We start from the raw sequence: 15474 nt of genomic DNA on the forward strand, positions 1-15474 counted from the left end.
CAACGTCGAAAACTAATCGGAAAGGTATCGGAATTTTATCGGAAATCTCTACGTGGAGACTGGGTACTAGACGACCTCTGCAAGCGTTCAAAATGGCGGCGGTAAGTTCCCATGTGCAGTTGACAAATTTCCTCTTTGTTACGTGAGAAAGCCAACTTTTCCTTCGAGATTAGTAATTAATATAGTATTTTTAAACTTACTCAACTATCTGCAGTTCCAATTTCAAAACCTTGCTAATCAGAAAATACGTAAACTTGACGTCAAAGTTTTCAGTCGAGGAGCATGAGTATTTGATAAAAGTTACCTCAGACCTCGAACTCTATCTTTCTGTTCCGGATTTCAAATCACTTGTACGAACGACATTGTGTTTTTCAAACTTCACTTTATCTCGGTTCATAGATGTTGATATGCGTTAAATAGTTGTTGATCAACTGAAAGTGCACTTTCAACATGCTTCAGGAAATGTAGTTAGTTTACACCTTAGTCTGTACATGTACGTGTAAATGTAAGCTTATGGGGATTTGTTACTATAAAATATCCACAAAGGTCCATTTACTTACCTACCTCTGCAGGCTGCAGCACAGAAAGTTCAAGAAGTAAGAGACATCACAAGAATTGAAAGAATAGGTTGGTGATTAACTTACCCTCTGATTTTCTTGAAACGTATTTTTACTTAATTAAGTGTAATTATCCGCCTTCTTTGTAATTTAAATATTTTTAACCCTGTGTGGGATTAACTTTGTTTCAGTTCAAACTTCAATCATAGTTTACTCTGTTTCCAAGGATTGTGTAGTTCCAGAAAATATCCATACCTCCCCCATGGAAGGGATTTGTCCAAGACCCCCACCCACCCCTCTGGAAATTCCAATTAAACTTGATACATTTCGTTAATTTTTTTGGTCTTAGAGAATCCCCCCACCCCCCAGGAAATTCCAATCCCTTCTGTGAGGGAAGTATGGATATTTTCTGGTACTGCACATTAAGAATTTCAAACTCGCAGGGTAAATTTGTAGCCACCATGTATACCCATAAGCTAGGGTCAGTGCGTTGTGTGCAAAAGTTCTTTGACATGAACATGTTATTTTTTTCACAAAAATTCCTTAAAATTTTGGCATATCAGTGTGGGCTGCACTTTGGCCACAGAAATAGAAATTATACATGTAAGATTCATTATCATTGTCATTAGAATATGTGTGAGATTCAGTTTTCATTATTATGAAACAAAAAAAGTATAGTCACAGGATGTCATTTTCCTTTTCTACTTTTCAAGTTCTGGGATTACATTTTACTATAAAAAGAAAATACACTGTTATTGATTTTTTTTGTGTGTAGGTGCTCATTCCCACATTCGTGGTCTTGGTTTAGATGATGCACTGGAAGCCAGACAGGTATGTCTGTACCTGAAGCTTAATTAAACTTGGAAATACAGAAACTGCTTTCAGGCCAGGCACATCTGTATCTTATCAATAATTGTTTTGTTTTGTTTTGTTTTGTTTTTTTAACCACCCATCTGCCAATTCACTGGTAAAACGCATTACTGAAGCCAAAATTTTGCAGTTAGCAAAGCAGGATCTTCGTCTACGTACTGCATAACAGGCTCATTTTCCTCGTGCTGTGGGTATTTCAGTTCAAGTATGTGTCACCAAAATTTAATGTGAATCATGGCTTGATCAGTCTCTCGCCTGATATGCTACCAAAGACCATGTGTTGTGTAATTATAATCAATATTGGAACTTACAGCATTACACAACATACATGTATCGCATGATTTGATGTACAAATAATGATGTACAGTTGAGCATCAACTGACTGACACCTTTGATCAGCTGAAACTTCATTGTGGTCCCAGCAAATGGTGTATTTAACTTCCTGTAAGGTAAGCGGACACCTTCTGGGATAGACACCAGAAGGTTGAGAAGGTAGAGGGAGGCCAAAGGTAACACAGAGAAGAACATTAGAGAAAGAACAAAACAATACAAGGTGGACGAGCTAAAGTGTGGCAAAAGGAGCCTCTCAGAACAGGGCGGGTTGGTCAGGGGGTATCAGGGCTCGAAATTGTGACCAATACAGTCTCATTTGCGACTTCAAATATTAAGTGCTGGTGTATTCAGAATCCTACATGATAACCAAATTGCGACGCGTGGAGTTTGCAAACTACATTGTCTTCTTCAGGGCTCGAAAATGCAACCAATACAGTCGCATTTGCGACGTAACTTTACTTATTTGCAACTAGAAAAACGAGAGTAGTCGCAAATTTGCAACTAGGTTTTGCCTTGACTGACATAAATTAAAAGGGCTAGCAGTAATCTCAAAGGAAAAAGAACATTACTTGTGGATGAAAGACACAATTTATTTGAATAGATATAATAAAACAAACCTACAATTCTTTGATCACCAACTGGATCACCATGTTTGATTATTCTAAGGCACGCTTAAGTAAGTGACTCTCTCTCTCTCTCAAAACCTTCAAAATGGCTACCCCTGTTCGAAATAGCCCTATAATGCATTCAAAACCCTTGAGCATTGAGTTTCTCTTGTATGTCTATGGATTGTGTCTCTTCTATTTGATTTTGCAACTAAAAATTTACATTTAGCGACTATTTTTTACCATTTTTTAGTCACCAAATGGCAACTTAAAGATTCTGTTAACTTTGAGCCCTGGGTATGGTGGCATCATGTATCTTCTGGAATAAAGATAGTTAAGCGTAAGTTAAGCTACCAGCAGACACCTCCTCCAAGCAGACACAGTCTCAGGTTGCAAGGGTTTGCATCCACACAAGGCTGACAACGTTACAAATAATATACAGCATAGATGGATCAGGAGTTCTTTTGTTACCTTCTTTGTAGGTTTCTCAGGGAATGGTTGGTCAAGTTGCTGCAAGAAGAGCTGCTGGTGTTATTTTGGAAATGATCAAGGTAATGTGCACATACATGTACAGGTAATGCTAGTTACTGTTTTTGTTTTTAATGCTGTACCTAAAATAGTAAATTGTATCCATAATTTTGTTAACAGTATTGACTTTATGTTCAAAGACTTAGACTGGGCATACTAATCCTTCTGTTACTTTCCTGTTGGACAGGGAAATTATTGTTTACACACTCTTAAAATCTTTCTGGAATGATGCATCCTTTCATCTTCAATTTGTTGAGCACTGTCTTGTAGAAATTGTCTTTGTTTGTGTGATGCAATTAATAATATTATTGATAATCTGAGTTAATTTGTTTCAAATCCAGGAGGGAAAGATCGCAGGTAGAGCCGTGTTGATTGCAGGACAGCCTGGTACTGGAAAAACAGCTATTGCTATGGGTAAAATCACACTGTCTGTGATATATAATAGTATAGCTTTTTTTTGAGAAAGTAAACTTAAATTTACAGTGTACAATATCTTCTACATGTAAGCCATTGCTACAATGTACATTTTATGCAGTATGTGTTATCCCATTGACTGTTTTTTGTGCTATAATTTAGTGAGCAGAATTAAGGGCAAAGGCACACCTAGGGCTAAAATTGCCAGTTAGGGTTAAAATTGGCAATTACTAGCGTTTTCAAAACACATTCATGCAGACAAGTTCAAGTTAAGCTCAGACACCCTGTATGTTTTGGACCAGACATTTACATGTAGATGGACACCTAGCTGTTCCCAAAAGCTCTGTGGCCCTGCACACATTAACCATTCTTAGCATGTACAATAATAATTATTCTGGACAAGGGTTATCATAACTCCATCAAAATCTGCAGTGATAGGATAATAAATCTGCTTACTGATTGAGTTAGATGAGGCAGGACAGGAGAACTTTTTATTTGGTTCTCAGCCATTTTGCAGGCTATACACAGGCTACAGCTATACACCATGTCCTTGAGCCAAACATTTTCCCTCATAATCCTCCCATGAAGTCAATAAGTTCAAATAACTTGAGCTTATTGACTACTATAAAATTTATTATAATAATATTATTTACATGTATGTGTTCCTTAATGTGTAGTGGTCCAATTAATGATAACATGTGTGCTACTCTCTAGGCATGGCTCAGTCTCTTGGCCCAGACACTCCATTTACGGCTATTGCTGGTAGTGAAATTTATTCATTGGAAATGGGAAAGACAGAAGCTCTCACACAAGCTTTCAGAAGGTCCATTGGTGTTCGCATAAAGTGGGTGACACATTGTCAAAATTATGTAGGATCATTTAATGTTGTTATGGAGTGTTCTTAAAATAGATATTATTGTATCCAAGACAGTGGTACGTGTACATGTGGTATATTACAGTTTATAATCCATCAAATATTTTCGCTCACACGCAATTGGACTAAATGCATCACGTGACCAAATATTCCCCAGCTGAAACTGGGGAATATCCGAGAATATTCCCTAATTTTCAAAAGTGAGGGTGTTGCGAAAAATATTTGAAGGATAATAAACACAATAGCCTCCATTTTCCGCAAAAAATATGCTCGAATATTTGTCCTTGGACATTATCTGTTCCTCAAAGCTCACAGTTTTCCTCAAGCTACATGTAAGTTCTCGGAAAACTGTTCACTTCTCAGAACAGATAATGTCCATGGACAACTATCCCAGCATATTTTTGTGCCAAATGGAGGCTATTGTTTATAATTATATCAGCATGCAAGAGAAGTCATGTCTGATAGCCCTTTTGCAGTCAGGTCAGTGGATTCTGTCCATCACTTTAAGAAATCCAAATTAGCGAAGTCAGTACTGTAAGATACAAATTCTGGGGGTTACTAATAATTATAAAGGTTAATGTTCAACCCTCAGCTTAAAAAATCTTAGATGTGCCAAAACTCAGGGGTTTCAGAAATAGCTGGGCAGCAAGTAGATCTACCCGCTTGTAATGAGCAGACACAAATAACTAAGACCAGATAATTTTCTCACAGCTAAGGATTCTCTTCAAGAAATTTGGCAAAGTAAGTCTTATGTTATAGGTAAAGAAAAAGAAAGGTACACGAAAAAACTTGCTAGTGTTAACCCAGCCTTTTGGACCACGAAAGATGAAGGAAAGTGTAACAAAACGCGCGAGTAAAATCGCTTCAATACAAAGTGAAAAAATGTGCCAGGCACTTCAGCTGAAATCGAGGGGAAACTGGGACTAAGCATGAATAACAATGGCTGCCAAAATGCAATCTTTGTTAGCATACATGTATTTCGCTCCAGCGTCAAAACAAAAGAGGTCGAAGAAGAATGATTCTTTGCAAGGTTTGTTGAGTATATTGAAAGGTACACATTTCGGTGTTTAAACTCTAATATTATGCTTCTTTTTGTGGTGAAATACGTCTATCATGTATTGTTCATGCATTGATTTGAATACGAAGAATTAAAATACCACATGTTATAAGCCTTGTCTTTCTAACTGATTGACTTGTAGGAACAACAAAGTAACATAAAAAATAGGCCTCAAAACACAGGAAAATGCATCTGCGAGAGTCTAGAATTTCAAACTTTTCAGGGGGATCATGCCCCTTGAACCTGCTTTTCCAACCTACCCTCTTGAGCCAAAAATTACTGAAACCCCTATGAAACTAATATTTGAAAGGCTCAGTGGAAAAAGGGCGATAGCGATTTTTGGCTAAAACTCAACATTGCTATGTAAAACATTGTTTCGGCTCCAAGACAAGCATTGCAAAGAAAGCCACTACAAAATTCTGAGTTTTTTGCATATGTCATTTCTCAAAATGGAGCAAAAGCCAGCAAAAAAAATTACGGAACACTGGACAATGTTTAACACTGGTAAACAAACCTGTATGCAAAATTTGGATTTGTTTTGGCAATGTTCTGTTTTAGCCAAAAATCACTGCATTATGTGAGCCTTTAATTTCTTACAGATCATTGAGAAAAATGTATCAAACTGATTTATTGTTCACAAGAGCAATATAAGATCTATATCATGATGTATTCACAAAATTTCTGACTGCCAGGACATTTTGACAGGGCTGTGGTATCCCAGTTTTTCATCTGGTGTTGCACATTGAAAGTGAATACATGACTGTACATGTATCAATTTTTGGCAGATTGGTTTTTTAAATTCTTATCTTTAAATCCTTTATTTTTAGAGAGGAAACTGAGATCATAGAAGGTGAAGTGGTTGAAATACAAATTGACCGACCTGCAAGTGGAACGGTGGGTTTTATTAACAAATAATACAAAAACATTTAGTCTTTATTAAGAATCACTAACTGTTCCCAAATTCGCTATATTACAACTAGTACCTTTTTTGTATGCTTCAGTGGCATCTTGTTATTTTTTGTTCACCATGGTATCTTGGCGTGACTGTGTCTTGTCAAAATACAAACCATAGTTTCACCAAATTTGCCTGATGCATTGCCAAAGCTTCCTGAAAAGAAACATGTACATGTATGATTAGGTACATGTACAATGTACATGTATAAAGATTCATATTTTTCTGAATATTTGAGATGTCCAGCATCTATTACAGAGCAGTGTACATGTGAATTGCAAACAATTAATCTGTGTTTTCGTCCACTGTGACAGTTCAAACTACCAAATTAAATGCTTACATTTTTTCCCATTTAGGGAGCCAAGGTTGGCAAACTTACATTGAAAACAACAGAGATGGAAACAGTTTACGACCTGGGGACAAAAATGATAGAATCACTTACAAAAGAAAAAGTCCAGGCAGGGTAAGAGTCAGTTTTATTGCAGTTAAGTTGTAGTTAGTGGAGGCATGGTTCTTGGGCAAGACACTTTACTCTTATGGTGCCTCTCTCTACCCAGGTGTATAAATGGGTACTGGCAAATTTAATGCTGGGGTAACCCTGCAATTGACCAGCGTCCCATCCAGGGGGGAGTAGAAATACTCCTAGTTGCTTCATGCCACAGAAACCAGGATAAGCTCCGGCCTGATGGGCCACTTCACTTGTATGCAGACTTTAACTTTACCAAAGTTGTAGTAATGTTAATAGCAGTTGCTGATCAAAAATATATCTACTAGGCAAGTGTTCTCAGATAATAGCAGTGACAATATGAATTTAGCAAAGAACACAACACTTTTGAGTTTGACAAACATGTTTCAGCAGATCCATTTGCCATCTTCATTGTGAATCAAACTTAGTGTTCAAGAGAATAGTGAAGAAAAATTATAATAATAATAATAATAATAATAATAATAATAATAATAATAATAATAATAACAACAACCACCAAATATGCAAAGAGAACCAAACAAATGGCACGAAATAAGACCCAAGAAAAATTAACAAAGCAGTGGGAGAACAAAGCCCTACATGGAAGATACCCAAAGAGAATAAAGGAGGCAGATGTTGACCACCACAAAACCAACCAGTGGCTCAAAAGCAGTGGACTGAAGGCAGAAACGGAAGGATTCATAATCGCAGCCCAAGACCAAAGCCTAGCTACCAGATCATACCACGCCAGCATTATCAAAGACGGTACTAGCCCCCTATGCAGGATGTGTAACAAATACGACGAAACAATTGACCATATCGTGTCTGGGTGTCCTGAACTTGCGAAAACAGAATATACCCACAGACACGATAAAGCAGCCGCGTATATACATTGGAAAGTCTGTCACAACTATAATATAAAGACATCAGAAAAGTGGTATGACCATGAGCCGCAAACAGTTACAGAAAATGAGGATGTCACAATATTATGGGACATGCCAATACACACAGACAGGAAAATAACAGCCAACAGACCCGATATAGTGATTAAAGACCACAAAATGAAAACCTGTAAATTTATTGACATGGCAGTACCATCAGACAGAAACACATCCGTGAAAGTCAGTGAAAAACTATCCAAATATAAGGACTTGGAAATCGAAACAAGCCGAATGTGGGGCATGAGAACGGAAACGATACCAGTTATCATTGGAGCACTTGGAGCTATCAAAAAGGGACTAGAAACTTATCTTGGAAGAATTCCCGGCCAATTAAGCATCAGTGAACTACAAAAGATAACCTTGCTAGGTACAGCACACATTTTGAGGAGGGTGCTATCAAGCTAAAAACTGGCTATCCCCTAGTGCCCCAGGACCATGGTTTGGTCTCGGCCCTAAGGACTCTAAGCAAACATTACGTGAGGACGATAATAATAATAATAATAATAATAATAATGGCATTTTGGGCAGTATATCCACAGGGTGGCTCTTCGCCTGCCCGATGCTAACTAAATTTACAATTGTAAAAAGGTTAAAAGATATCTAAAAATTTATATCTGTGTGTAAACGAGATAAAATTGTGTTTTAAGATATGCTAAAATAAATAAATGAATAAATAAATAATTAAAATTATGCCAGATGTTCTAAAGCTCTCTTAAAAATAATGTTTTTGGTGTCTTTACAAAATTTGATATAGTCTTGGCAGCACCTCACGTGGCTGGGCAACGTGTTAAATAAACTTGCAGTCTGGTCCTGTAGAGTATTATTAATTAAAGATCTCTCTAACTGAATGCTGTTACTAGGTCTTAAGCATCTTTCGTGTTGAAATACATTAAGTTTCAGATAACTTGGCCAATATGGGTTGTGAAGGGCTTTGTGAGTTGCCTTAAGTAGGTTCCATTCGCATTGTTCCTTTACGGGAAGCCATTTGAGTTTCATAAGGATGTCTTCGGATGACACAAATCTACCAAGCACAAAACTAGCTGTAGCCTTTTGTACTCTCTGGAGACATTTCATTAAATAATCCGGGAGTGAGTGGTATACTATGTCATTATAATATAGCTTGCTTAGAACCAGTGCCTGTGCCAAATTCTTTTTGATATGGAAAGGCAGGATGTTCTTTAACTTCCTTAGGGTTGTTAGAGTAGCATAGCAGGACGCTGCTACTTGTCTGACATTTCCTTCCCAGTTCAGATGCTCATGGATGTGAGACCCCAATAATTTAGTGGTGGTCACTCGTTCCAAGGGGATGCTGTTGATTGTGATGTCGAACTTTTCAGTGTTTAAATGATGAACCTGTGATAACTGCGGAGTAGATAATAACATCAGCTTAGTCTTGGAAGGATTAATGACTAAGTTTGCTTCACGTGACCACGCTTCCAATTTGCCTATACTTGCAGAAAGTTCAGTTAGAGTTGATTGAAGATCTGCTGGTTTGCAGTGTGTGTACAATGTGGTATCATCAGCATATCAATGACATTTAACTCCGCGTACATATGACTGAAGGTCAGCCACATAGAGATTGAAAATGAGTGGCCCCATGATAGAACCTTGACGTACGCCGAAACTCACCATACAAAGCTCTGACGTTTTGTCATCGACTTGCACAAAGTGTTTCCTTCCTGTAAGATATTGGATCGTCCATTTGACTTTTAATAATAATAATAATAATATTTAAGATTTGCACTGAAGATGGCAGACATATCTTCCGAAACATGTTTGTCAAACTCAAGAGTGACATGTTCTTTGTTAAAATCAAAATCTAATGAATTTGACAGTAAAGCTGAGTCATTACCAGTTACTGTTGATAGTGGCAAAGAAAGAGAAGAAATTAATAAGTACTTTAACATTGATAGTTTCCTGTGTTTCTAGGGACATCATAACCATAGACAAAGCAACAGGGAAAGTCTCCAAACTTGGTCGTTCATTCAACAGAGCTAGAGATTATGATGCCATGGGGCCACAGGTACTGAGCTTTCTTCATTAGATATGTTGAACATGTACTTCTAGATTTCCACATTAGAGAGTGGAGGCAAAACACAATACAGCTGTCAAATTGTACAAGAAGAGCTTCCTTTAAGAAACCTCAGTATGATGTATATCCTTAGAGCAAAACCAGTGTGACAGCTCCTACGGTTTGTACAAAATTAATGGCCATGGGCACAGGGTTGTTTTGTAGTATGGAGACAAAACCCAAATTACATTTAACAAAATTGGGCAAGAAGAGCATCTTTTACGAAATCTTGGGTTTGCAGTCACTCCTTTAAGTAGAGGCTGTGCGTTAGCTCTTACTAAACTAATGGACATAGGTACGGTATTGTCAAAAAAGGTGACTCAATAAAAATCACCATTGTTTGTATGATCTCACCTGGCTTCTCTGCTAGCTACATCTGTATTACTCTTATCTTAAGAACATGGTGGCAAAATCGGCCACCTATCCAACACAATAAAGTAACCTGTCAACACACATGGATTTCCAGCCTTTTTTTTTCACTGATAGTGAGAGACAGAAGCCAGAAAGCTGTCTGTATTAGCAGATTAAAGTGGCCTTCCTCAGAACTTTGTGGCAATCCCTTGCAACTTGCGACCTTTCTTGTAGTCTGTTGTTTATTTACAGTCCAATCCATAACAAGCCTCCCATAAGCGGGAACTAGTTGTCACCAAAATGTGAATGGTTTTATTGACATGTGCCTCTAGAAAATGGACGCCTTCTTAAAACAGATCCAGAAGTACCTACATTTTTGCTATTAAAGGTTTTACTGAACTACGCAATATGTATTATTAGGAACATGATGCTAACTACTTCTGTTTCAGACCAAGTTTGTCCAGTGTCCTGAGGGTGAGATACAAAAGAGAAAAGAAGTTGTTCATACTGTCACTCTCCATGAAATTGATGTCATCAATAGCAGAACACAGGGATTCCTGGCTCTGTTCTCAGGTAGGGACAGTAAATTGTGTTTTGTATGGGTAATGTCGTTGCTGTTTTCATTTCCACTTACATGTATGTCTGCATCAGTAAAAGGTTTTTTTTTATCATTATTACATGTATTTGTTTTGTGTGGTCTTATTTTTACCTGTGGTGGAGGTAAGGAGGGAAGGGAAAAAACAAAGCATAGAAGTAACCAGTGACGTACCAGCATGTTTTTTTTTTTCTGGAAGAATAGTAAAACCCTACTTGAGAGTCAGTTCCTGCAGTCTCACATATTTACTTGTATATTTTGTGTTCTTATGTCATTCAGCTTATTCAGTTTAACACTGTTTGTAATCCCCTTCAGGTGACACTGGTGAGATCAAAGGAGAAGTTCGAGAACAGATCAATGCTAAAGTAGTAGAATGGAGGGAAGAAGGAAAAGCTGATATTGTTCCAGGGGTAAGGAATGTGATTGTTCTTTATCTCACTCTGTGTGTGATCAACAAGTGAATAACATTGTAAAAACCTGTACGCTCAAGACGTCAGCTTTGCCTGTAACGGCGGTTAATTTACCAAGTTGCTAAATAGCTGCATGTATCTGTGCATGTAGCTCTATCTAATTACTCGTCACAGAGGTACATGTACGTGCATTTGGCATTTGACATTGTTGTAATGCTTTGGCCCTGTAGGTTCTGTTTATTGATGAAGTTCACATGCTTGATATCGAGTGCTTCTCCTTTCTAAACCGTGCGCTGGAAAACGACATGGCTCCAGTTCTCATAATGGCAACAAATAGAGGAATCACAAAGTAAGACAATTAGAAACTACGCCTTGTTTTAACCATCAGTAAGCAATAGTTGTTATACCACATAAAATGTACTACAAAGAGACTGAGCATGGGTGGGTTCAGTATAGGAGAACCGTGCATGTGTTGCTATACCCAGATCGCCTCGGTTTCCCACTGGTGAGAAGATCTGAGTATGAGGATAATCGCGCACGAATGTGGCTGCTTTGTGTGGTTTAAGCGGTTTTCATTCGAGTCTTGAATAGCAATTGGTTTCTTACTTACTACGTTGTACAGTTGGCTTCAAGAAAACTTGTGACAATTTTTCATCAAATGAGAAGTACAACCAAAACCAGTTGTGACTCGTTAGCACAAATTTTCCCGCGCTTTGCGTCACCTACATGTACATGCAGTTACTTCAAGTTTTGATTGGCTCACTGCATTGTCTGTGTCCTTTGCGACTGGCTAGAATGATTACTGTGGTTTTGATTTTACGACACTCGCTTGAAAACCGCTCGTGTGGTTTTGCTCAAAAAATGATGACTCGGAAATAACTTTACGAATAACAGTACTTTTCTGCGAATGTTTTTACCATCAGTAAACTGTGGCTAGATGTCAATTTTACCACAGTTGGGCAAAAAGAATAGGGAAGCAGGGAAGGCGCAGTGGTGAGAACGTTCGCCTCCCACCAGTGTGGCGCGGGCTCGATTCCTGCCCGGTGTCATGTGTTGGTTGAATTTGTTGTTGGTTGTCGTCTTGCTTCGAGGGTTTTTCTCCGGGTTCTCCGGTTTTCCTCCCTCCACAAAAACCAACATCTCCAAATTCCAATTTGAGCAGCATAGGGGACCTACATATGTGGCTGCCTCTCTAAATATTGTAATGATTTGTTTGATGTGTCACAATTGTGTGTACCTGTTTTTTTTAGAATTCGTGGAACAAATTATAAGAGTCCTCATGGCATTCCACTTGATCTACTGGACCGACTATTGATCATCTCTACATCGCCTTACCAAGAAAAGGATCTGCGGCAAATTCTCTCTATACGGTAAAGTGAAACTACAACTGTATACTGTTTAACTACTGTATAACTGTGTACATTATAGGAGGAGGTATGGTTTTGTTTGTTTACACGATATGTGATACTAATATTGTGTGAACGAACCCAAACTCCAGGTCAACAATAGGGAGTTTACGAAACCACGACGGCAACGGCAACGGGAACGTCACTGAACAAAAGAATTAATGAGCAGTACAATAGCTGTGCACGTGCGTTATAATTCTTGGTATGTTTCTTTGCCGTCCTCTGCAAAACAACAACGTGAAATGACCAAATTTTGCGTTGTCTGGAGAACGTGAACCACGACGGCTAATTTTTTAAATTTTTATGTCAAATTTATCGCTGTGTTCCGGAATTAGTTTTGCGATAGTTTTGATAGTGAGAAACAAAGTAAATGACTCAAGAGTGTCGCGAGATTCGTTGGTAAAATATAAATCATTTTTTAATCGACATTGTCCTCGGCGTCGGCGTCGTGGTTTCGTAAACTCCCTAATGTTAAAGCAAGACTCCACTGTCGAAACAGACTGCCTTTTAATTGATACAATAGTATCGCCAAGGCTTATAAACTGAAAAAGTGTTAAAGGAGCTCAGTCACGATATTTTGGCCACGTACAAAATTACCTTTTCTTTGAAGGAAACCTGGAAATAGTAGTTAACTAAGATGGAAAAACATCAAAGAGATAATAATAAACCTTGAAGAAACAAGGATGGTTAAGGATGGAGAAGATTAACACGAATTACAATGGACAAACTTGAAAAAATTAGGCTAAGCTTTTCAAGGTACGCAAACCTTGACGTAGCTTCTTTAAATGCAAAGGAAAATTTAAAACCCATTCTGCTTTTCCCATTTATTAATATCATTTTCAATTTAAACTGCAGTTCCTCTCTATTCCAACATGATATGTCAAATGCCTTCCGTTAAAATTATAACCCGTCTGCAGCTTTACTGTTCATTGAGGTCGATTTGAATATTTGTTGCCTCGCGAGAAAAAGAGTGTTGCTATGTTATAGTCAGTGTTATAGTGACAGTGAAGTCACTTGTAACCTGTACGAGTAACGCCTCATGAATGTTAGAAGATTATTTTTGTAACTATGAAAAAAGTGTTGAAGGTCAGTCACCTGGCTACGGCTCCAGAATGTTATTGTTATATTAATTTTTGTAACTCACAAATTTATGATCCCGAAAAATTTATTGCGTTGCAGATGTGAAGAGGAGGATGTGGAGATGTCAGAGGATGCTATATTCTTACTGACCAAAATTGCTCAGGAAACATCTCTAAGATACTCCATTCAGCTTATTACAGCCTCTAGTCTCGTGTGCCGGAAGAGAAAGGTACAGTGTGAATTATGCTCGGTTATTTGCCAAGTTAAGCTGAAAAAGCGAGTTAAGATGAAACGATTTGAACAAGATATACGGTGTCTCTATGTTAAGTTTGTTGATTTGAATGGATATTACATGTTACAAAAATTCAACCTAATGCGACGATCAAGGGAAAGTATTAAAAGTCAATATGAAAAACTTGCGCATGCTATAATGTTTGTTTTATTTTGTTTTACTGGAATATTTTATGTTCCAATTTGCTTTGATGAGGTTGTAGCGTGTGCTCACCAGCTCCTTTACTAAGAAAGACTGATCTATCCCGGGAGGGGGTGGGGGTGGATGGTTCCCCTCCGAAAATTTAGACAACTGACCAATGTGTTTTTATTTTCTTTAGGGAACTGAAGTGGATGTTAATGACATCAAGCGAGTGTATTCACTATTCCTGGACGAAGCTCGCTCCAGCCAGTTTCTTAAAGAATACCAAACAGAATTCATGTTCCACGAAGACGAATCACCCGAGCCCTCGTCTGAAGCCATGGAGACTGAGGCCGGGAATGATTGATGAATTTCCCATCCCAGTGTACATTGCGTGTTCTGTGTTGTTCTTAGATCTCTCCATAACTTGCGCGGCCCTTGCGAACATTTGCAATCAAACCGAGAACCATTTTAGCCTGTTACTTGTAACTCTGAATAGTCTTTCAGTGAAGTAAATGGAGCTTTCAAGAGTGAAGGTGCATAAACACGAAACTATGTTTTAAGGGGAAAAACAACATGAGCGCACACAAGAAAAGTAGCAGGGACCTGTTGCAGCGGCAAATCCCCTCGTGAGTGCTGACGTACGGAGATGTCGCTGTAATGTGTGTAGAAGTGGTGATTTTGACCTTGCTGCATGTCGCTGGAACATGTCCTTTCATGTGTCTACATCTTAACTGAATTTTATTAACGAAGAACGCGACGGCCAGATGAATTGTAAAAGCACTTGGCTGTTTTGGTTTAGAGGTTCTAAGCGTCACAACGTTGGCTGTTTGCTCTGTGGAAATCACAAAACACTAGTATTATTATCTTAACTATATCTATGTGATATTGTTCGTAGTCTGTTTGTAACAAAGAGTGCATTTCACATAACGTTAGTCTCACGTTGGTTTTATCTCAGCTCGATCTGCCCTAGCCTCAATCATAGCTCCACTACCCCTGACAGGTCGATCACTGGCCCTTGACTGAAACCCTGCTGGTCAGTCAAGTGATTGCTTCCTTTTCCATCCTCCCCCTCCTCCCGCCGCGCCCCTTTCCCCTTCCACCCCTCCCAACCTTCTCCGTCCTAAATACTGATCAGTCCGTGGAAACATCCACAGAATAACCTCTGACAGAATCGAATGCCACACAGTTTTTCAAATGTGCCCAAAATGAGCCTGAGGGAAGTGGAACATATTGGTTGAAAGAATTTCTCATCCTTTACTTCCTTACTGTCTTTATCGGACCCTGAAATCATCTATGGCCTTGATTTGAGTGCAATAATTTAGTGATCAAAGCAATTATCCGGGGTGGTCATAGTTTCTGAGGGTCGACCGAAACACGGTCTATAAGCGCATTTTAGGAAAAGATATTTTTGAAAATATTTCACGTAATTTTTTTTTCTTTTTTTCTTTTTTTTGCGCCCTGAGAAGACCAAAACAAGTTTCCCGCCATTTTGCAATGAGCGAGCGTATGTGTCGTAGCAGCCGCGTCAGTTTTCCCGCCAATTCCGGAC

General features: G+C 38.4%; 1 protein-coding gene and 1 long non-coding RNA gene across 2 annotated transcripts in view; both read left to right on the top strand.

Annotated features, from left to right (window-relative positions):
• Positions 1-15474, top strand: part of LOC145491557 (uncharacterized) — a 214403-nt gene that overhangs the window by 168050 nt on the left and 30879 nt on the right. The window lies entirely within an intron of this gene.
• Positions 89-15307, top strand: LOC145491535 (ruvB-like 2). Its single transcript, XM_081470779.1, has 15 exons — positions 89-101; positions 573-627; positions 1333-1388; positions 2848-2916; positions 3235-3307; positions 4022-4151; positions 6066-6132; positions 6547-6653; positions 9527-9620; positions 10469-10592; positions 10930-11024; positions 11255-11373; positions 12275-12394; positions 13610-13739; positions 14122-15307. The coding sequence occupies exons 1-15, from the start codon at positions 93-95 to the stop codon at positions 14287-14289; spliced, it is 1416 nt and encodes a 471-aa protein (XP_081326905.1). The 5' UTR covers positions 89-92; the 3' UTR covers positions 14290-15307.

Source organism: Orbicella franksi, chromosome 6 (genome assembly GCF_964199315.1).
Source record: "Orbicella franksi chromosome 6, jaOrbFran1.1, whole genome shotgun sequence".
Classification (NCBI taxonomy): Eukaryota; Metazoa; Cnidaria; class Anthozoa; order Scleractinia; family Merulinidae; genus Orbicella; species Orbicella franksi.